The sequence below is a fragment of the Myodes glareolus genome, chromosome 9 (assembly GCF_982192425.1).
Source record: "Myodes glareolus chromosome 9, mMyoGla1.1, whole genome shotgun sequence".
In the NCBI taxonomy this organism is placed as follows: Eukaryota; Metazoa; Chordata; class Mammalia; order Rodentia; family Cricetidae; genus Myodes; species Myodes glareolus.
The window spans coordinates 53,159,880-53,182,360 of record NC_142034.1 but is presented as its reverse complement, the minus strand read 5'-3'; the positions used below and the strand labels follow the sequence as shown (position 1 = coordinate 53,182,360).

Here is a 22,481-nt window from a genome sequence, read left to right as displayed (position 1 = left end):
CTCATTTCTGGCTCAAAAGCAAGCAATAATAATAAAAATAAATTTCTAAGTTACCAATAAAGCTTTCTTGAACAGACACAATGATTAAACTTAAGAATCCCATGAGGATCACACAATCTAAGACTGTCATTAAACTTAAAAGACTTTTAAACAAGAGAAAAGCAGTCCTGTTAACATATGTTTCATGAAATCCTTTTCAGGTATTTACTAGCAACATTTAAGATGTACTTATTCCATTTCTTATGTATATCCCACTTAGTCGTTAAAATACTTTCTACTTTCAAGACATCCCAAAACTTCACCTTGAATGTCTACTATGTTTTATTTAAGCCTATGTCAACCTCTGAGAAAGGTTTCATTCTAGAAAGCAACTCAGTCAAAATAGGACGATCCAGTCTGTGGAGCCCTGTGCCTATCTAAGGTTTATGAAGACTGAGATCATCTTTCTGGGTTCTGGTAAAGCAGCATGAATGTAAAACAAGATGTACTATCTTTGACAAGCATTCACTGAGTCATCAGTGTGGCTGTTTCCAAATACCCTCATTTCTGCCTGACCGGGAAGGTGACCCAGGCACTTGGCTCTGCTCTGGAAAGGTTTTGAGCTTTTCTTGAAAGAAATGACAAGAGGAACACATTCCCAATGGCAACCCATTCATATTCCTGTACTTTGACAAAGGGTGGCCTAATCTGGGTGTTTCTTAGTGGAGAAATTCCAGCTACAAGAGATGTCACAGTTGCTTTGTGCTTACAGCTGAATTTCCTACAGATTCCTCTGGTACAAGAAATCACCCCCCTTTCTCTCTCTTCCTGTGGTCTAACTTGAAGCTTTGTGGTTTTCAGACGGAGAACTATCTTAATGGCAGAAACCAATCTTTCCCCTACTGAAGCTACGACTCTGAACTAGTCAGATGTACATAACAGCTGTTTATTTCCAATCTTGAAATCCAGTCCAAAGCCGTGGAGACATGAGAAACTGCTGTGTTCAGACCTACGCAGGAAACCTAGAACACATTACCATGATTTAAAAGATCACACGAAAGCTTAGATACAGTGTGAGAGAGATGGAATTCAGTTTTATTTTGTCCTCTCTGAAATTTCCATTTACACCACGGCCTTGTCTATCAAAGAAGAGGAGGAGGAGCTCATGCCACAGAGCTCAAGTACCCATGTACTTGTCAGAGGCGGCAGGGTATCTGTTTCTCCAGTTTTTTGGCTCCAAGAGATTATACTTTTAGTACCAGCATAGTGAGGAACCCTGGCAACTGCTGGAAATGTCTTCTGCATTAGTCAGTGTACCATTCCGTAAAGTGCTTCCGGAGTTAAAAATCTGTCAAAAGTGTCCACACTTTTGCAACAAGGGATAAAAGAATCCCAATGGGCATTTCACTGAGTCCTTCTCAGATGGGTCTCATAATTGGCACAGCTGCTTTACCCTCCAAGGCGCTGGCCCTCACCCCAGGCGAAGCCTCCTGGCCGCTCTTCAGGTAGTGGGTTGTAATTGGGATCCTCATCTGGTGTATCAAAAATAGTCCTCCTAAAACACACAGAGACCATTCAGTGCCAGAGCCATCTTAGACCGGAAGTACTAGAAAGCAGTTCATCCCCGAGGGCATCCACAAACAGGTAAGTGTCATCTCTGCCTGCCAACTAAAGAGGCTCCACAATTATCTAACATTTATATTAACTTACCTCCTTTACTAACTTACTACAGAAGCAATAAATGCCGATGAGGTACCTGGAAGAGTCAAATCCACAGGCACAAAAAGAAAGGTGGTTACTGGGTGACAGAAAAGGGAATTAATCAATGGGCAGAGTTTTAGGATTATAACATAAAAGCCTCCTAAGGATAGTGGCCATAGCAGTACAACACAAATGCATGCAAACCACTGTACTGCTCATTTAAAAATGGTTAACATGGTGAACTTCATGTTGGGGTGTATCGATTTAGTTACAAGGACATTCATTACTCCATCTACAGAAGGAAAAGCAATAACGAATGTCAATGTCCATTAATAAGGGAGTAACATAATTATGTTAAATATGAATCACAGAATATCATGTAGTCACTAAATTCTGTAGGGCACTTATAATGGGAATGTAATCATAATCACCTCCCCTCCCTAATTCCCCACTGCAGGCAGGGCTTCTCTTTGTATAGCCCTGGATGTCCTGGAACTGGCTCTGCAGACCTGGCTGGCCTTGAACTCCTGGAGAGCCTCCTGCCTCTTCCTCCTAAGTGCTCAGGGATTAAAGGCGTGTGCCACTACACCCAGCTAGGAAACGTAATTATTACATATTAGGTTTAAAAATGACATTTTAGCTGGGGTGGAGGTGGGTGTGGAGGGGTCATGACATGCCTTTACTCTCAGCAGAGGTAGGCAGATCTCCATGAGGTCAATGTCTACAAAGTGAGTTGCAGGACAGCCAGGGCAACACAGAGAAACCATCTGTCTCAAGAAACCTAACCAAACAAAAACAAAACAAAACAAAAAGACATTTTAAGAAAGTCTACAGATAGGAGCTGTAGCGATGGCTCAGTAGTTAAGAGCACTTACTGCTTTTGTAGAGGACACAGGTTTGGGTCCCAGCACCCATACCCAGGAGTTTATAATCACCTGTAACTCCAGATCCAGGGGTCACATTGTCCCCGGCACTTGAAAACACTCATATACTCGTGCACACAGTGCACATAAAATGCAAGCTCACAGCCCGTAAACACATTTATAAAATAAATCTTTAAAAGAAATTAAAAATATATAGCTATTTCAAAATAAGCATATACAGTTACCCAATCCCAAGTGTTTAGCCTAAATATATCTACATACAAATAATACTACATGGACTAAATAGGCAACTAGACCATGTCCCACCACATTGATAATGGAGTAAACCTCTAAAACTTTAAGCCAGCCCCAATGAAATGTTTTCCTTTATCAGAGTTGCTGCGAGCCAGGTGGTGGTGGCACAGGCCTTTAATCTTAGCACTTGTGAGGCAGAGGCAGAGACAGGAGGATCTCCGTGAGTTTGAGGTCAAGCCTGATCTACAGAGTGAGTTCCAGGACAACTAGGGCTGCTACACAGAGAAACCCTGTCTCAAAAAACAAACAAACAAAAAAAAGAAAAGGAAAAAAAAGAGTTGCTGTGGTCCTGGTGTCTCTTCACAGCAATAGAAACCCTAATTAAGACACTCATTTTTTTCTGTTTTTTTCTTTTGTTGTTGTTGTTAATTAAAAACTTCCTCTTGAGATGGATACTTGCTATAATAGCCAAGCTGACATCAAACTTCAAATTTTTGTGCCTCAGCCTTCAGAGTGGATGGGATGACAGGCATATACTAGCATACCTTGCTAGTTCACTCTTCTTCTCTGTCTTAAAGATATATTTACTTTCCTTCTATTTTAAAAAGGTTTATTTTCTTATGTATTTTATATATGTGGGAATTTTGCAGGCATGTACATATGCATACCTAAGGAGGGCACCAGATCCATGGGACCATAGTTATAGATGGTTCTGAGCTACCATGGAGGTGCTGGGAATTGAACTCAGGACCTTTGGAAAAGCAACTTTTAACTCCTGAGCCATCTCTCCAGTCCCTTATTTTCATTTTATGTCTGTGGCTATTTTGCCTGCATGTACATCTATCATGTGCTTGCAGTACCTGCAGAGGCCAGAAGATGGCGCTGGATCCCATTGAAGTGGAGTTATAAACAGCTGTTAGCAGCTGTGTGGGTGCTGGGAATTCAATCTGGGTCATTCAAAAGAGCAGCCAGTGCTGTTAATCACTGAGACATCTTCATTCTTTTTTGTTTAACTATTCTATAACAGAGAGTTTTTATCAAACCTTTTTGTTGAATCAAGATCCTTGTTTGTTTGTTTTCTGAGACAGGGTTTCTTTGTGTAGCCCACCACTAACCAGTGAGTGCCCCCTTTTAATGTAATTGTTGTCAAGGACAGAAAATTCTAGAGCAGAAACAGGTCTTATAAATCAAACTCTAGCTCAAGAGACTTCAGAATAAAAACAAATCCCAGTGTTTGTGGTAAGACAGCTAGTCTGGCCTTAGGTCAAAGCTGTTTCTATTTGATTTCCCTGTGTACCTCCACTACCTGTTTTGCCCGTCAGAATGCCATCAGACATGTCCTCTGAACAGTGTGGCTCACTTCACTGTTCATTCTCTCAACTTGGACAGTAGCTTTCATAAAACCAGCAGGCAAGCTGGGCAATGGTGGCACACACCTTTAATCCCAGCACTCAAGAAGCAGAGACAGGAAGCGCTACATAGCTACCTAGTTCCAGGACAGCCAGGGCTGTTACACAGAGAAAACCTGTCTTGAAAAACCAAAAATCAAACAAACAAACAAAACCCCAACAAAAAATATAATAATAAAGTAAAATAGAATAAAATAAAACCAGCAGGCTCCTCTCTGGGACAGAAGTTTTCGTGGTCATAGAAGAGCGTAATTACAAAGTCACCACCACAATGTCAAGAGCCCAGTAGTCACAACCCTGGCCTACTCTGCTTCCGGTCAATCCAAAGGTCCCCCGTTGTGGCCGTGTTGCTCAATCTGCAAACACTGATATGAACCACCTGGATCAGGAACTAAGGGAGCCCCAAATGAACCACGATCACGATCTATCTGCATGGAACATGAAACATGGTGTTAAATACTCACAAAATAGATGGTGTTTTCAGAATTCTTATTCCACCAGGCTGATTGGGAAATATATCTTCCAAGAAAAAATATATGTGCCCAACTGCAATACCTATAATCAACCAGAAATAAAGGACAAAAAGGAAGATCAAAATTTCAATTTTAAGTTCCTTACCAACATAAGCCTTACTTAGGATAAATGTAATTATTGAAGATCAATGAACTAATATTATCTTTCAGATTAAACAATCTTACAATAGCTATATATGAAGACTAAACAGAATAAACATGAAAGACAGTGACAAAATACATTTTCAGGTATAATAGTACAAAAAGTAGTGAGAAGATGCTTACCCAAAAGGTCCACAATAATTGAGTTCCCCAACAACAAGGAAAACCCCATGAGCACCCATGGCAGAAAAGGGGCCTGGAAGTTTAGAAGCCCAAAGAAGTTCATGCGGACGTATGGGTTCCTTCGGCTCCACACGTAGACCAGCATTATTGTGAAGGCCTGGCCTAAAAAAACTAAGCTCACAAACAAACCAAAAAGCTAGCAAATGAAATTAAGGAAAATATCAACATGAAAGCATGCTAGGGAAGGTTAAGGAAGAGAACTAAAGATCACCCTTGCACTAAAATCTGAATTAGAAAAGCTAAATACTGGTGATTTCTAAACTATAAGAGGAAATGCCTGAAATTAATTACCCAAGGTGGCCAGGCAAAAACTGGTTTGGGCTAAATCATCCAAATCACAGCTACTACAGACTAAACTGCTTTTGTGACGCTCTTGCCTTTTTGAAAACATGAATCCCTTTGTCAGTAAGCACAATGAAGATCATCCCCACTGACACCTTCACAGGTGTAGAGCACGGAGGCTGGAGCAGCACTAAGTCTGTCACACACAATACAACTCCTTTCTTTTTAAAAATATTGCATCAGTTTTGACAGTGACTTTAATACAACATGTCTTACCAACTTAGTAAAAGTGAAGTCACCCACCGACAGTGATGTAACTGAGATCCTTCAAGATAACCCACCTGGGTTAAAAGTTCTTGCTCAGCGGAGCCTCCTGTCCAACCTCTAGGCTTGGAAGCTGTCAAAGAGGGCTGTGAAATAAATGGTAGCACCCTGGTTTTTTTTTTATCTGCTTGTTCAGAGTAGCAAGTGAATCATGGGAGACAGATGAGAAGATTGAGGAATAGACAGTCTGTTCTTTAAGATTTTCCTGTATTCTATTTGTTGAAGGATACAGTCATTAAAAATCCACCAAAAAGGAACATAAATACAAAGTCTGCTGTCCGACCTCGGAAAGAGCCTTCTTCTAGCATTCGACAGTAACGATATCTTAAGTTCAAGTTAAGAAAATATTAAGCACACACATAAGAAGTTAAAATGTAATAAACCACTGAAACATACTTAGGCTTCATACGACACAGCCAAGCTGCATTTTTCTCTAAGAATGTTCACGTAGCAATCTGGTTTCATTTTTTCCCATCAAGCATTTTCAGCAACAAGAAAACTAGCACCATATTTTACAAAAGCTGTCCCTGGCTGGGGAGCTGATTCAAATGCTGCAGGAGCATGCTTTCAATCACATTCTACCCCTTCCAATTTCTAGTATCATCTTTCCCAACTTCAACTACATGTGACTTTGTCCCTTCCTTGGTTTGCCAATATTGAAGAAACCCCTGCCAAGAAGCCTTGTGTGGTAACTACTTCTCCAGGCCAGCCAGGCTAAGCATTTCTATATTCTAGTCCATAAAAACTATAATGAAAAACCTTTTATTAGAAACTTATCAGAATGATAAGCTTCCTATGCAGGAAACACACCAAAAACCATTCTAGGATGTAAGTCCCATCACTGGTAAAGGCCCTCAGTCTCCCGCGGATGAGCTGGAGTGCTGGGTGCAGAGGAATGCCGAGCAGCACACCCAATCACCACCTTTGACTACTATGGCTCTTCCTTTCTTTCCACGAGCCTAAATATGTCAAGCCCAGCAGACATTTTGGCACTCACTTTTTTTTTAAGCCTTGCAATCATGGTCCCCACTTTCAGAAACACATTGTAAAAACCCTGGGGAAAATTCTGTTGAGTTACCAATGCTTCAGGCTGTGAAGTTACTACTGTGCCAGCTGCTGCTGACATTATTTTACAAATATAACATGGTAAGTCATAGCCTAAGGACACTAATCTTTAACAGTTGGAACCTCCTGTGTAAACAAGGAGTTACAAAGAGTTTCAAAACACTATGATCTAGTTACAAACTCCAGACCCAGAAGCCATAACTAAAATGTCATAAAAAATAAACAAGAGCAACAATTTCATCTTACAATATGTACTAAGCGAACCTGAAGTTTCGATGTTGATTCCACTTAAAAGGATACAGAAAAATCATGTTAAACAAAAAATTGAATCCAACTGGACCAAAAAACAAGAAATTGGTGATTAGCCTCCATATCTGCAAGGGGGTGGGGCAAGAGAAAGACACATTAAGTAAAATACATAACCAGGAAACATTTCTATAGTTAGATTAAAAACGACATTCTACAACTCTGAGGCTCCAAAGTCCTAGGTGGGGCCCATCCAAATACGACACCCAATATGATTCTGGATTTGTTTTGTGTGTGATGCTTCTTCTTTAAAGACTAGAAGATATTAACTGGACTGTGAAATTTATATGGATGAGGGCTGGAGAGACGGCTCAGAGGTTAAGAGCATTGCCTGCTCTTCCAAAGGTCCTGAGTTCAATTCCCAGCAACCACATGGTGGCTCACAACCATCTGTAATGAGGTCTAGTGCCCTCTTCTGGCCTGCAGACATATACACAGAAAGAATATTGTATACATAATAAATAAATATTTTTTTAAAAAAGAAATTTATATGGATGATAAGATTAGAAATTTAAAATCATAATGACCTTTTATAAAACAACACAGAAAGCCCAAACTATGTGGCTAAGCAAATTATGGAAGCTGTCTAAATAAAAAACTTCAGGGATCCAGTATGGAAAGCTGCTGAGAAAAAGTCTATACTAACCACAACATCCTGATGGAAAAATTCTAAGACAGTCAGTCAGGTTCTGGTTTGAAGTCAACTTCCTACAAGAGTTAATGCTCCAAGAGTCAAGAAGAGATAGAAGAGGAGTCTCACCTAGTCAACTGACAACTACTCACAAACTTTACAGAATTACTATCATATGTGACTTCAGTAATCTTGTGAGATAGACAAGCTAATGTGATCGTCCTCTCGTCACAGATAAGGAAGCTTAAGACTTATGGCTTGTCGAAGGGCATGCAGCTAGTGGAGACTCTTGCCGGCGAAACTAGAACCTCCTAATTCCGAACTTAATGCAACTGAACCTTGGCAGGGTGGTGGTGCCTCACGCTTTTAATCACAGCCTTTAATCAGCAGAGAAGGCAGATCTCTGTGAGTTCAAGGCCAACCTGGTATAGAGAGTAAGTTCCAGGACAGCCAGGACTACACAGAGAAACCCCATACCAAACCAACCAAACAAACAAAAACCCCAAGGGCAAGAGATGCTCTAGCACAAAAGGTAATCTAAAGGCACACAAAAGGTAATGTATCTAAAGGCACACAAAAGGTAATGTATCTAAAGGTACACAAAAGGTAATGTATCTAAAGGCACACAAAAGGTAATGTATCTAAAGGCACACAAAAGGTAATGTATCTAAAGGCACACAAAAGGTAATATATCTAAAGGCATACAAAAGCTGCATCTTGAAAGGCAAGCTAAAGTTCAACAGGTACAAAGGGAGTGGAATCCATTTGGGACGGGAAACAGCATGAACAAAGGGGAACTACAGCCAGGGAGATCTAGCCTTCACCTAACGTGTGAATGACCATCCTGGCATGATAACACATTCCTCTTTAATCATGGGAAAAAGACTTCTTCAAATTGTACTCTAATAAGCCAACATACTGCTTTAGAGAATAGTCTTTCAGACTTGTGTTAGTATGATCTGACTTCAGGAAGACAGATTAGTGTTAGAACTCTACCAGAACTGCTGCACCAAGAGGAGTAACAAGAGGGAACAGACAAAAGACTATCTTGTGAGATTCCCTGGGCAGCTAGTTTGGTCAGTTTTATTCTCAAATCACATCATCACTATTATCACTGATTGTTGTTACTATTGCTTATGTTTTGAGACAATTCCTTGATGTGGAGTTCAAACTGGCCTCGCTTCCTGACTGCTGGGATTCTGGTCACAGTAATTCTTAAACTAGTTGTAGTCAAAGACAGAAACTAAAATAGAAGATGAATTCCAAATTCCCACCCTTAGCAATTTTCTTAAGACAGGGTCTCCCTAGGTAGCCCAAACTAACTCAGAACTTGCCAACCTCCTGCTAATCTGCTTGCACCTAGTTCCACCCTTGGCATTTCTAATTTGGTATATGATGCATTGCTCACAAATACCTAGCAGCTCTTAAATGATTCTGGAGCCCAACCAGGCTGCAGAATTCCTTCCTTCCATCTCAATAAGACTTAATTATAATCAGAGCTTCCCCTACTGGATTATTTTTTGAGACTGTATTTGACAGGATTTATTACTTACTAAACAATAAAGGAAAAAAAAAAAACGATAGTAGACTCGTTAGTCACAGTAGCCATAGACCACTTACTTGAAAATGTTTAAAAATTAGTTCAGGATTGAAGTACAACTGAAAAGGTGTGATCAATTCCAACTGCTGAAATGGAAAAAGAGCTTCTTAAATCAGATCGACCATAAAACAAAATTTCAGCATTAACAACAAAGGATCAGTAATTCTAATAATTAGAAATAAAAAGTGGTCACTTGGAGTAAATATCTATCTTGCTTGTGACCGCTGGTAAGGGATTCTTTAGAATTCGCACAACCGTTTTTGTATCCTCAACACACAACGCAAGTTTTATGTTGCAATATTTGAGGATGCTATAAGGCAGGCAGGTGGGTATATTTTAGAGACAAACCACAGCATCTTTTACGAATCTATATGTCGCGTGGTCACCACCTGAAACATCTGGGTGAGACAACTCCGAATAAGAGATCCGAGGGCCCACTAGCATTAGGGCTAGGGTACAGGTGGCCAGTTCTTAAATCCAACGGTCGTCTTCTGAAAGATGTTCCAGACAATTCGAGATTTTTATTCTTAATATATATTAAGTCTGTGAACCTAGCGGGCCTTGCTCCCACTAATCACCTGGCCATAGCTAAAGCTGGGGCACATTTCTGGGTGGGCGGCTCCCACAGCTCTGACTCGCTACAGGTCTGGATTTCATCTCTCGGAAACCGACCTGTCTCCTCATGGAGGAGCACTTCCTTTTCAGGTCACGGGCTTGGCACCGTTGGGACTATCCCGAACCCTAGAGTGAGCTCCGGATGTCTCCACCCACCCCTGGGACCAAACCCTCTGGGCTTCTCTGCGGCCCAAACCCGTTTTCTGAAAACCCAGTCACAGCTAGCCTGGAAACGGAGGACGGAGCGCCAGAGCTGCTCACCACGGCCGCGGTGGTGAGGACGCAGGCGGTAGTGTAGGCGCGGCTGACCGGTGGGATCTGCAGGTACTCCAGCCGGAGGCTCTGGTACGCCATCTTCCCCACCGCGCCTGCCCCCCTTCCCCTTCCGCCAGGATGCCAGGCGGCGGGGCAGACTCAAAGCCGGCCTTCAGCCTTGCCACCGCTGTCCAATCAGCGCCGCGCACTCGGTCAGCCACCAATCGCTTGCGCCCCGGGGGCCACGCACCCACCAATCACGAGTTGCGTCTCCGCGTCGGCCCATCCTCATTTCTCCACCTACCAACGAAGAGAGAAAGTACCAGTTCCTTCCGCCAATCCCCGCCGGCCACAGCTAGCTTTCCCTCCTCGTCCCCGTCCCTCTACCAATCCGAGGGCCCCCCTTTCGTCCCCACGGCCAGCCAATCAGGAGGGCGATCCGTCCCGCCTTTGCGTTCGTTTGCCGAGGCGCGATTCAATCGCTTGAGTGGAGCCTGTGCCGCCGCCTCCTTCTGTTAATTCCGTGTGGTTTGAAGGACGTGGCGGGAAGCCGGTGTGTGGCAGATTCCACCACCCCCGGGATCGCTTCGGTAGGGCCTGTATGCTGTCTGAGGAGGAGCGGGAAGGAAGGGTGGGAATGGAGGAACGGCGTCGTTTCAGGGGCGTCGGAGCGTCCTGCAGGGTACCCCTGACATCAGGCCGGCGGGGCCGGGAGCCCTGGAGGTCCCGGCATGCAACGCGGCCGCGGGGTGGGACGGGAGCTGCCGGAAGAGCCTGCAGCTCTGCCGTTTCTAGGCCTCCTTTTGTGGTGGTCGTGGGTTCCGTGCTACTCGTCGAGATTGGATGGGCGCCTCCCATGTTTAACTTCAGCAGCAGGAACTCTAACAGAGAAGAGATGGTAGATGAGTTAATAACACTGAAGGAACGCGAAGGAGGTAGTGGCTGGTTCTTCAGGGAGGTGTTTTCCAGCTGGTTCTCGAAGGATCTGTGTTCAATGCGTGCCTACTTGAAGGAAAGAAACTGTAATTAGGTTGTGTCGGGGCAAAGACTATCTTGATCGTGTCAGTAGTCGGTGAGTTAAAATAAGCACTAAAAAAAGTGTGTGTGTGGGGGGGAGTGTGACTGTCAAACCAAGTAAAAGGTTGGAGAGAGTGGCGTTTAGAAGGCTGAACGCAGTGGCACCTGCCTGTGACTCCTAGCCTCGCTGGGGGCTGAAGCGAGAGGATTTGTTGAGTGCTAGGCCAGCGTGGGCAGCATAGAGGAGATGGGGGCAAACACAAGAATGGTCTTAACAACATGTTGCTAAAACGGCAGGCTTTTAAAGCTTTATAGCAACAACCTCGCCATAGCATTGACAGTGAAATAGACAAAAGGTGAAACTGGAACTTCTCTCTGAACTGGAACTTTGTATTTAGGAACTTGGTTAGAATTGGGGTGTGTGTGTGTGTGTGTACATACGTACTATACACACATATATACATATACAGACTTACGCATTTTATATGTATATATATACACACACACACATCAATTCAGGATTGTTGAGAACTTTGAGGCAAAGTTAGGATGCAAACTTGGAAAATTATAGAGTGCAAGTTGTTGGTAGGTTGACCCATCATTTGGGTAATTTGTAACAGACATCCATCCTACTTGGGTAATGAAAATATTATAATCTTCTAGAAAAGGCATCCCAATATAAACGACAGAAGTGGAAGTAGTTTCAGTGTCCAAATAGTATGTGAGGACAGATGGCTTTAATTTTTAAAATATAGTGTGGAGCTGGGAATGTAGCAGTTGAGTGCACACCTAGCTTATAAAAGGTCCTGGACATAATGCTTAGTGCCATAGGATAGAAAAACAAGCTTATGACTACCAACTTGGCAAAAGTTAAGAGTGCCAAATAAATGTTTTTGGCAGAGAAGAGAAGTTCTGGTCTACTCCATGTGAGTATCAACCAGCCTCGATGTTCTGAGAATGTTTTGGCAGTATTTAGTGACATATATGCAAATATCTGTCAAGTTCCTAAGAAGGTATCACCAGAAGATCTCGATATCATATCCCCGCCCCCGCCGCGTAACTTTATTGAATAAAACTAAATTAGTTACTAACAAACCTGTTAGGTAATTGCTCATCCATTATTAATTCGCATCATCTGTTTTCTTGCAAGATGAATTCATAGCTCCAAACCTCCTAGCAATTTAAATGAAAATTAAGAACTGTTTAGAGACCATATTTTGGAATACAAAGGATGTTTGTCTTTCCATGTTAATGCTACAGATTCAAAGCCAGTTCTCTAACCCATCAGTTAGATCATAAAGAATATTCTGTAATTTGAGACTTAACTTAAACAAGGACAGACGCTGCTAAAATGTTTTATCCTATGGTGGGATAACTAAATACCTATGTTTTTTCCTCACTCAGGTGATTCTTCATCATGGTAGACCAGTGAGGAATGGTTTCATCTCGTCAGGTTAGAGCGAGGGCATGACCACATAATATACTCTCTCCATCTCATCAGAGCGAGGACATGGCCACATAATACAATATACTCGCTCCATCACATCAGAGCGAGGGCATGGCCACATAATACAATATACTCGCTCCATCACATCAGAGCGAGGGCATGGCCACATAATACAATTCATTCGCTCCATCACATCAGAGCGAGGGCATGGCCACATAATATATTTGCTCCACTTAAAAAAAATGTAGCCAGGGGGCTGGAGAGATGGCTCAGAGGTTAAGAGCACTGACCGCTCTTCCAGAGGTCCTGAGTTCATTTCCCAGCAACTACATGGTGGTTCACAGCCATCTGTAATGAGATCTGCCCTCTTCTGGCCTGCAGGCATACGTGGAGGCTGAACAATGTATACATAATAAATAATTTTAAAAAAAAGAAAAAAATGTAGCCAGGCTGTGGTGGCTACATTTTCTAGCTCTTGGGAGGCAGAGGCGGGCAGATCTCTGAGTTCTAGGCCAGCCTGGTCTACAGAATGAGTTCCAGGACAGCCAGGGCTACACAGAGAAACCCTGTAAATCATAATCTTGAGTAACTGTTATCTTACAATGCAGTTTTCTAAAAGCAGTATAGTCATAGCTCAACAGGAAAGACCCCCATACTTCTTCCAGAAGATCTGAGTTTGCATCCAAGTGCCCATGTTCAGTGGCTCACAACTGCCTATAACTCTGGCTCCAGCCAGTCTGATACCCTCCTCTGGCATTCAAGGGCACCTGTATGTGTTTGGCATATGCACATGTAAGCATACACAGACACATAAATGGTAAGATTAAATCTTTTAAAAGTTATGTACAAAACTGAAAGAACTTAAGGCCTAGGTGACCCAGTGACTGAATGGGAAAGTGGTAAACAAAATTAAAAAGAGGTCTGAGAAGGGAACTGCCAAATAAGAATTAAAAGAGCAGTAGTGATTTAAAGTTTATCCCAGTAATAATAATGCAGGCTATTCTGACTTTAAGGTCATATCATGTGACGTGTTTTTGACTTTGTTCCCAATATAATCTCTTAAATGTATCTTTGTTTTATAGATCTGTGCAATCTGTGGCACTAAAGAATCATGGACAGTTGTATCAAAACAGTGAACAAATAGAGTGACTTAGAAATAGTTAAAGCAGGGGCTGGAGAGATGGCTCAGAGGTTAAGAGCATTGCCTGCTCTTCCAAAGGTCCTGAGTTCAATTCCCAGCAACCACATGGTGGCTCACAAACATCTGTAATGGGGTCTGGTGCCCTCTTCTAGCCTGCAGGCATACACACAGAGAGAATATTGCATACATAATAAATAAATAAATATTTAAAAAAAAAGAAATAGTTAAAGCAGATGATCACTGATCTTAGACTGTGGAGACAGATGCTACTATTACTGTTATTATTCGAATGAAAGTTCTTGAAATATATCCTTAGGTGGTTTGAAGGTAGAAAAGTGAATTGTCAGAAAGAATACTCTGTCTTGATATGGACTGTCATTAATCTTATCGTTGTATCTTGCCACAATGCTTATCCTCAACTACACCCGCACAATTTTGTATTGTAGTGTCATGGACCAAATCAGAGCCTCATATTAATCCGTTTCAGTGTCATAGTTTGACTTCTACCTGGTTCCTTGTTATCTTTTTTCATAATGTATTTTGTTTATTTATTTTACCTGCGTGTGTGTGTGTGTGTGTACACAGAGATCTTGTGTATGTGCCTGCTTCCCACAGTGGCCAGAAGAAGGCACTGAATTCCCTAGAACTGGAGTTAAAGGTTGTGTGAGTCATCATGTGGGTACTGGGAACTGAACCTGGGTCTTTTATAAGAGGACCTAGTAGTACTCTTAACCACTGAGCCATTTCTCCATCCCCAACTATCTTGTTTGTTGTTGTTTAGTGATTTTATTTTTTGAAATGTATGTGTATGAGTGTTTTGCTTGCTTTTATATATATGTACCATGTGTGTGCCTGGTCCCCCAAAGAGGTTAGAACTGGGCATTCCCTGGAACTGGAGTAACAGATGGTTATGAGCCAGCATGTGGGTGTTGGGAACTGAACCCAGGTCTTCTGCAAGAATAAGTGCTCTTAACCATTGAGCCATCTCTCCGGTCCTGTTCCTCGCTCTCTTAAAACATTTTAAAAATTAATTTATTTTTATTTTATGTGTTTTCAGTGTTTGCCTGCATGTATGTGTGTGCTGCATTGTGTGCTGTACTTGAGGTTGTTGGGAGAGGATGTCAGATCTGTAACTTGAATTATTAGGAGCGAGCTTTTATATGGGTTCTGGGCCCTTTGCAAGAGCAGCAGGTGCGCTTAATAGCTGAGCCATATCTGACAGCCCTGCTCCTCATCTTGATGTGTGCTCATAGATCTGACAGGTTTCTTGATTATTTGGCTGGTGGGGAAGGATCCTCTTGTTTTACACTGTGTATTGGTTCCCCACCACCACTGTCACAGGATAGATCTAAGGGGATTGGGTTTACTTCTCATGCATAATCGTTGAATTTGTGCCTCCCTTTTCTTCTTTTTGGAACAGCAACTTCTCACTAAACTGGGTGGGGATGAGTGTGGGTCATGGGCTGAGAGGGAGGATAGATGCATAGCTGAAACTTTGGAAGCATTTTTTGTTTGTTTTTGTTTTCCAAGGCAGGGTCTCTGTAAACCAGGCTGGCCTTGAACTCACAGAGGTCCACACACTCTGCCTCCTGAGTGCTGGGATTAAAGGTGTGGTTCTGGACAGTTTACCTGGGATATGTGTGTGGTAGAACTGATAAACTGCTGTGGTCATGATCAGCCTAGTAAATGAGTGCAATAACATGAAGTGATTAGGCCATTACAATGTAAACGTGGTTATGAGACTGGATTTGTAGGGGCTGGAGAGGTGGCTCCATAGTTGCCTTTGCAGAGGGCCTGAGTTGGGTTCCCAGCAAGTTGTGTTTCCAGCATGCTATCTCTAACTCCAGCTCCAGGGAATCCAACACCTTCTGTTTTTTGTAGATATCTTCATGTATGTGTACATAGACAAATGCATAAATATGTACATACACATAAAAAGTGAGTTCTAGGTCAGCTAGAGCTACCTGCCTAAAAACAGCACCACAAATCTAAGAATATAGTCCTGGCATTCTGCTCCTTGGGAAGCTAAGGTAGAAAAGTTAAAAATTTGGGGCCAGCCTAAGTAACATAGTGAGGCCCTATCTCAACAAAACAAAACTCTTAATGGGAACATAATCTGTGAGAAGTGTTGAGAAAGTAAAAATCTTCCAGGGCAGAGATACTCTATGAATGACACTATAAAAACAAATTCTATTTATATAGCCATATAGTTATCACCACTGTATTTTAAACTATTACATATATAAATTTTCAGTATTGGTGGCAACCTGTCTTCTCATAAGATAAATTTATCTGGTAGTTGAAGTAACAGTTTTTAGACTACATTAAGTGTCCTTACCTGAGAAAGGAGTAATACTTCTCTTATTTCCATAACAAGCATAACTAGTAGGACAAAAATGCCAAGGTTAGATTCCATGGTTCCAAGGTTAAGGAAATGGAATGACTTGTTTTTTAGATGCTTACACTGGAAAAGAATGCCTCTCAGATCCTTGAAACAAGTCAGGATAAAGGCTTGGTCATTTAGTTGGATTTTTCTCAGATGGCTAGGGTGGAAGACAATGAGGTAATTGGGTGGTAGTAGCAGTGCACATCTTTAATCCCAGCACTTGGAAGGCAGAGGCAGGTGAATCTCAGTGAGTTCAAGGCCAACCTGGACTACAAAGCAAGTTCCAGGACAGCCAGGACTGTTACACAGAGAAACCCTCTCTCAGAAAAACCAAACCAAACCAAACCAAACTTAAATAAATAAATAAATAAATAAATAAATAAATAAATAAATAAATAAATGAGATAGAGCATGGAACCTAAAATGAATGGGTAAAGAAGTTAAGTGGATGGACTGGGAAACGCTTAGGTACAATGTGACTGACAATTAGACTAGCACAGAACTTTTTTAAGATGTAGCTCAGTTAGTAGATAGTAGAGTGCTAATCTGGGCCCTGGGTTCTAACCCCATTTCCACATAGAAAGTTGGGCTTATTGGTAGAGGCAGAAGGATCAGAAGTTCAAGATCATCCTCAGCTATATAACCAAGTTTGAGGCTAGCTTGGGCTACATGAGACCCTGTCACAAATGAAAGAAAAATTTGAGCCAAGCTGTGGGCTGCACAATAAGAGATTGTCTCAAAATGTGGGGGCACAGTGAAGCAAAAAAAAAAACAACAGGTCTCAGGGGAATTGAGGTAATTTGTAAATTGCTCATGATAGCAGAATTGAGAAGGTTGGGCTTGTGTCTAAGTCTTAACCAATAACTGAGAGAAACGAACAATAGAGTATAGGAAAGAGGTGGAGAGAGGCAAGGTCTTTCTTTGGGACAATTAAGGCTGAAAGGAACAATAGGTATCAAAGGCACATGAACACCTTAGTTTTTAATTTGCTTCCTTTGTTCGCTTGCTTATCAATAATGAGATTTATTATTTTCCTCTGATTTGTCCTAATGATATTTCTTTTTGTATTTGCAGGCTTTCACAGTTGTCGGTAGCAAAGTAAAGCAGGATGTCCGTGGATCCGATGGCCTATGAGGCCCAGTTCTTTGGCTTCACACCACAGACTTGCCTGCTGAGGATCTACATAGCATTTCAAGACCACCTGTTTGAAGTGACGCAGGCTGTTGAACAGGTTATCCTAAAGAAGCTGGAGGGCATGCCAGATTTGGAGATTAGCCCTGTCCAAGTTCGTAAATGCACAGAGAAGTTTCTTTGCTTCATGAAAGGACGTTTTGATAACCTTTTTGGCAAAATGGAGCAGCTGATTTTGCAGTCGGTTTTGCAGATTCCCCCAAACATCCTGCTTCCTGAAGATAAGTGTCAGGAGACACATCCTTTTAGTGAAGAGAAATTCCAGCTTCTCAGAAAGGAAATCGAAGAGTTACAGGAGAAGTATAAGGTTGAATTATGCACTGAGCAGGCCCTTCTTGCAGAATTAGAGGAGCAAAAAACTGTTAAAGCCAGACTCAGAGAGACATTGACTTTCTTTGATGAGCTTGAAAACATTGGCAGAGATCACGGAACTAGTAACTTTAGGGAGAGTTTGGTGTCCCTGGTCCAGAACTGTAGAAAATTCCAGAACATTAGAGACAAGGTCGAAAAACAAAGCAAAAGACTGGAAACACGATAATTTCTCGGAACTGAAAAGAGAGAACATGTAAATGAATAGCTTCCCTTTGATTACTCTTGTGTTTAAGGTCTTCCCAGGGCCACTCTTCCCTCTTTCCCAGGTTCCACAAAGCAGATTGGCAGATCTTCTGGAACTGCAGGCTCCAATTCGGACAGTTTTGTTCATCTGCTTTCCCCTCTTCTGGAATTTGGGTTGACCACCCTTGTATCTGGTAACACCTAGTTCTTCTTTCGGGGTTGTACCTATTCAACTCTAGGGGCACTTTAGTATGATTTCAGGAGGGAGTGGAATCCTGTGTAAATCAGGCCTGTATATTCATTCATTGAATGTTGGAGCGCAATCATGAGATACACCAGGGACTAACAACAGAAAAGCTGGACTGGGGGCATAGCTCAGTGGTAGAGTATGCTCAGCATGTGGTGTCTCAGGGCTTAACATGTCACACAGGAGAGAAGCAAAAGGAGGAGGGGAAAGAACAAAAAAAATGAACAAAGGGAAACGGTGCAGCAGAGGAAGACTGGTGGGGCTGGTGATGAGTCAGCAGGTAAAAGTACTTGTTCAAGCCTGGTGACCGGAGTTGGATCTCCAGAACCCATGTAAAGGTAGAAAGAAAGACTAGACTCCACAAAATTGTACTCTGATTTCCAAGGGTACACTGTTGCATGTGGAAACCCCCCATTCCCCACATTGTGTGTGCATGCACGCATATACAGACACAGTAATAACTTTTTAAGAGACAAGCAAAACCTCTGTGTATGTTTGAGTGTGTGTCATTGAAAAACTGAATCCTGGCTGGTTGTCGTGCACACTGTTGATCCCAGCACTTGGGAGGCAGAGGCAGGTAGATCTTTTGGGAGTTCAGCCTGGCCTATATAAAGAGTTCAGGATAGCTAGGGCTACATAGACTGGTCTCAAAAAATAAAACAATAAAACCAAATCTGATTCATGACACTTATATTGGTGAAGTAGACTTTATTGAGAACTCTTGGATTAGATGTAGGGACCATTCCCTGAGGGAGAGGTTAGATTCTGAGTATAACAAGGAAAGATAGGGGATGCACAGCTAAGGGACAGAATGAACTTGTAGGGACAAAAGGTTATCACTGGATGGAAAATTACTAAAGGGATGAGTGTTAGGATTTGAATGTGGCCCACAAAATTCGTGTGTTAAAACTGGCTTCCTATGACAAAATGTTGAAGTTGAATGTTTATACTTTAATGGGAGTTGGGGAGTTTTTAGGGACTAGGTTTCCAATGAAAACATGAGTTCAGGCCACTCACTCTGGTGTGATCTCACCATATAATGCTTCCACCATGGGAAGAGATGGCAAGAAGGCATTTTCCTTAATTTGGACTTCCTAATCTATATTTGTAATAAATAAATAAATAAATAAATAAATACTTTTGCAGCTTAATATATAGAAAGAGATTCTTTTATTTTTTTCTCTTTTTTCCTTATTTTTTTCCCTCCTCCTTCTTCCCTCCTGCTCCCCCAGACACCCTCTTCCCTCCAGTTGTAAGAGAGGGAGTTTCTCTCCATTTAATTTGATGTTAGCTGTTGGCTTGCTGTATATTGCTTTTATTATATTTAGATATGATCCTCGTATCCCTAATTTCTCCAAGACTCTTATCATAAAGGGGTGTTGAATTTTGTCAAATACTTTTTCGGCATCTAATGAAATGATCATGGTGTTTTCTTTCAGTTTATATGTTGGATTACATTGATAGATTTTTGTATCCCTGCATCTCTGGGATGAAGCCTACTTAATCATAATGGATGATTTTTTTTTGATGTGTTCTTGGATTCGGTTTGCTAGTATTTTATTGAGAATTTTTGCATTGATATTCATGAGTGAGATTGTTCTGTAATTCTCTTTCTTGGTTGAGTCTTTGTGTGGTTTTGGTCCATTTGATTGGAATATTTTTTTCCAACCCTTTACTCTGAGATGATGTCTGTCTTTGAGGTTGAGATGTGTTTCTTGTATGCAGAAGGATGGATTCTGTTTTTGTATCCAAATGTTAATCTGTGCCTTTTTATAGGTGAGTTGAGTCCATTTACATTAAGGGATATTAATGACCAGTGATTGCTGTTGCCTGTTAATTTAGTTTTCATTGTTGGTGATGCTAATTTGTACATTTTCCCTTCTTTGGGATTTGCTGCTAAGAGACCACCAATTGTCTGTGTTTTTATTGGTGTAGCCAACTTCCTTGGGTTGGAGTTTTCCTTCTAGTATTTTGTGTAGGGCTGGGTTTATGGCTAGGTATTGGTGAAATCTAGATTTGTCATGGAATATCTTGTTTTATCCTTCTATGGTGATTGATAGTTTTGCTGGTTATAGTAGTCTGGGCTGCCATCCGTGGTCTTTTAATGTCTGCATAACGCTTGACCATGACTTTCTGGCTTTCATCGTCTCCAATGAGAAGTCAGGTGTAATTCTGATAGGTTTACCTTTGTATGTTACTTGACTTTTTTCCTTTGCAGCTCTTAATAGTCTTTCTTTATGTATGTTTTGTGTTTTGATTACTATATGGTGAGGGGATTTTTTTTTTCTTTAGTCTAGTCTATTTGGTGTTCTGTAAGCTTCTTGTATCTTCATAGGAATATCCTTCTTTAGGTTGGGAAAGTTTTCTTCTATAATTTTGTTGAATGTATTTTCTGGGCCTTTGAGCTGGAGTTCTCCTTCTACCCTTATTATTCTTAGGTTTGGTCTTTTCATGGTGTTCCAGATTTCCTGGATGTTTTGTGTTAAGAATTTGTTAGATTTGATGTTTTCTTTGATCAATGAGTCTATTTCCTCTATAGTATCTTCAGCGCCTGAGATTCTTTCTACTATCCCTTGTATTCTGTTGGTTATACTTGTCTCTGTAGTTTCTGTTTGTTTACCCAGATTTTCCATATTCAGCCATCCCTCGGTTTGTGTTTTAATTACCTCTATTTCTGTCTTCAAGTCTTGAACTGTTTCCTTTACCTGTTTGATTGCTTTTTCTTGGTTATCTTTGAGAGATTTATTAATTTCTTCTAACTTTTTGTTTGTCTTCTCTTCCATTTCTTTAAGGGAGTTTTTCACTTCCTGTTTAAAAGTCTCCATCATTTTCATAAGGTTACGTTTAAAATTGTTTACTTCTTCTAGGTTAAAATTTTCGAGTCTTCCTGTTACGTGTTCGCTGGATTCTGGTGTTACCCTGTTGGTTTTCAGGATGTTGGAGGAATTCTTGCATTGGCACCTACCCATCTTTCCTTCAAATGAGACCAGCAGAGTCTTGGCGTCTTGGTCCAGTTTTTGCTGTGGCTGACTGTGTACTCTTGGTCTGCCCTCTCCTAGGTCCCGTCAGCAGTGGAGCAGGCTCTCAGGTTCCCTCTGCCCTGAGGCAGGCTGTGTTGGGGAGATCCAAGGACCTTGGAGATGAAAAGGCGGGCTTGGGGGCAGGGTGGAATGGGGTAAAGAAAGCCAGCAGCAGGGAACACACCCTGCTGGATGGCCAGAAAAGCTTAGGGAATTGGAGGGGGCCTGAATTCATTCCCCCCCCAGGGGGGGGCTATGCCAGAGAGTGGCACCTCAAGTTGTCTGGCCCTGTGGCCACTTACTCACCTCTCCCAGGAAGAGATTCTTAATTCAGCACTGGCTTATTGGGGGAATGCTTAAAGAATGATTGATGGGGAAAGCCTTGTTAACCAATGATTTTTAAGAGGTGGGTCTTAAGTTGTGGCTTCGCTGGGACCCAGGGAAAGGTGTACACCTCAGTGTGCGTGCTCTCTGTGCCTCCCCCCCCCCCCGTGGGACATTGCTGTGATTGGATTTCTTGTTTCCTGTTTCATGAGTTTTTCCCCTTAAATAAATAAAATATAATTGTTTTATCCTTAGCTAGCCTGGTTATTTCTACAAATGATGCTATAGCCAAAGATACAGCTACTTTGGTCATGTACCCTTTGTGACCACAATCCTTTGGACTGATGGAAGACAACTTGAGAGAAGGATTAAACCAGCTGATTCCTTTATTAACCAGACATCATTCTGTGGGCCAGCCAACATAGCTCACCTTTATCAGTAGCTTTGCTTACACCAGGAACTTGGTGATCGATTGCAATAAGTAGCAAAAAAGACCACGCTTGGTTTTGGAACAAAAGATAGGTAGTTTCTGTTTCCAGAACAAATCTTTGACAGGAGCAAGGCCCTGTTGGTGGAATGTAGTTAACCTTGGAATCCAGCAAGTCTTGGAGAAAAGCCAATCCTTATGGCTTTTTGTTTTTAGTTTGGGTTTTGTTTTGAGGCTGGATTTCATGTACTCGGATTGGTCTCTACCTATAAATGCTGGAATTACTGTTTGCTACTACACCTGGCTCACTGGCTTTTTACCTAAGTAACAACTTTCACATTTGTAGCAATTGGAAACATTGTAGTTGAACCGGAATCCTTCAAAAGATAGTTTGTATTGTAATTCTCGAGACTTTCAAGTGTTGCCTATTTAGAAAGGGTCTTTGTAAGTATAATGGAGTTGAGTATGAAGGGATCATCTTGAATTGCATTGGTGGGCTCTAGTCCAGTGATGCTAAATAAACCTATAAGGAGAAAGCAAAGACCAGGGAGGGCAAGAGAAAGATTTGAGATGAAAGACAAGCT

At 41.7% G+C, this 22,481-nt stretch overlaps 2 protein-coding genes across 5 annotated transcripts; one reads left to right on the top strand and one right to left on the bottom strand.

Moving 5' to 3' along the window:
• Nucleotides 1–1,046: 1,046 nt before the first annotated feature.
• Derl2 (derlin 2) lies at nucleotides 1,047–10,308 on the bottom strand. 2 transcript variants are annotated; one of them, XM_087910381.1, is made up of 7 exons: nucleotides 10,149–10,307; nucleotides 9,293–9,358; nucleotides 7,036–7,109; nucleotides 5,901–5,994; nucleotides 5,005–5,200; nucleotides 4,672–4,762; nucleotides 1,047–1,534 (listed from the first exon to the last, which is right to left on the bottom strand). In XM_087910381.1, exons 1-7 carry the CDS (start codon nucleotides 10,239–10,241, stop codon nucleotides 1,429–1,431), a joined length of 720 nt encoding a protein of 239 aa, XP_087766507.1. In that variant the 5' UTR covers nucleotides 10,242–10,307; the 3' UTR covers nucleotides 1,047–1,428. The 2 variants fall into 2 exon arrangements, with proteins under 2 accessions (XP_087766507.1, XP_048304548.3); XM_048448591.3 differs by lacking the exons at nucleotides 1,047–1,534; nucleotides 5,005–5,200; nucleotides 5,901–5,994; nucleotides 7,036–7,109 and having other exon boundaries at nucleotides 4,677–4,762; nucleotides 10,149–10,308.
• Nucleotides 10,309–10,575: 267 nt separating this feature from the next.
• Nucleotides 10,576–21,724, top strand: Mis12 (MIS12 kinetochore complex component). 3 transcript variants are annotated; one of them, XM_048448593.3, is made up of 2 exons: nucleotides 10,576–10,732; nucleotides 17,208–21,724. In XM_048448593.3, exon 2 carries the CDS (start codon nucleotides 17,242–17,244, stop codon nucleotides 17,860–17,862), a length of 621 nt encoding a protein of 206 aa, XP_048304550.3. In that variant the 5' UTR covers nucleotides 10,576–10,732; nucleotides 17,208–17,241; the 3' UTR covers nucleotides 17,863–21,724. The 3 variants fall into 3 exon arrangements, with proteins under 3 accessions (XP_048304550.3, XP_048304552.3, XP_048304551.3); XM_048448595.3 differs by lacking the exon at nucleotides 10,576–10,732 and adding an exon at nucleotides 10,884–11,077; XM_048448594.3 differs by lacking the exon at nucleotides 10,576–10,732 and adding an exon at nucleotides 10,884–11,214.
• Nucleotides 21,725–22,481: the final 757 nt, after the last annotated feature.

Coding starts and splice junctions, on each gene's coding strand:
- Derl2 (XM_087910381.1), bottom strand. CDS start 10,241: ATGGCGTACCAGAGCCTCCGGCTGGAGTACCTGCAGATCCCACCGGTC. Junction 7,110..9,292: donor TAATTTTTAAACATTTTCAA/GTAAGTGGTCTA, acceptor ACCCCCTTGCAG/ATATGGAGGCTAATCACCAA. Junction 4,763..5,004: donor AATTATTGTGGACCTTTTGG/GTAAGCATCTTC, acceptor GGTTGATTATAG/GTATTGCAGTTGGGCACATA.
- Mis12 (XM_048448593.3), top strand. CDS start 17,242: ATGTCCGTGGATCCGATGGCCTATGAGGCCCAGTTCTTTGGCTTCACA.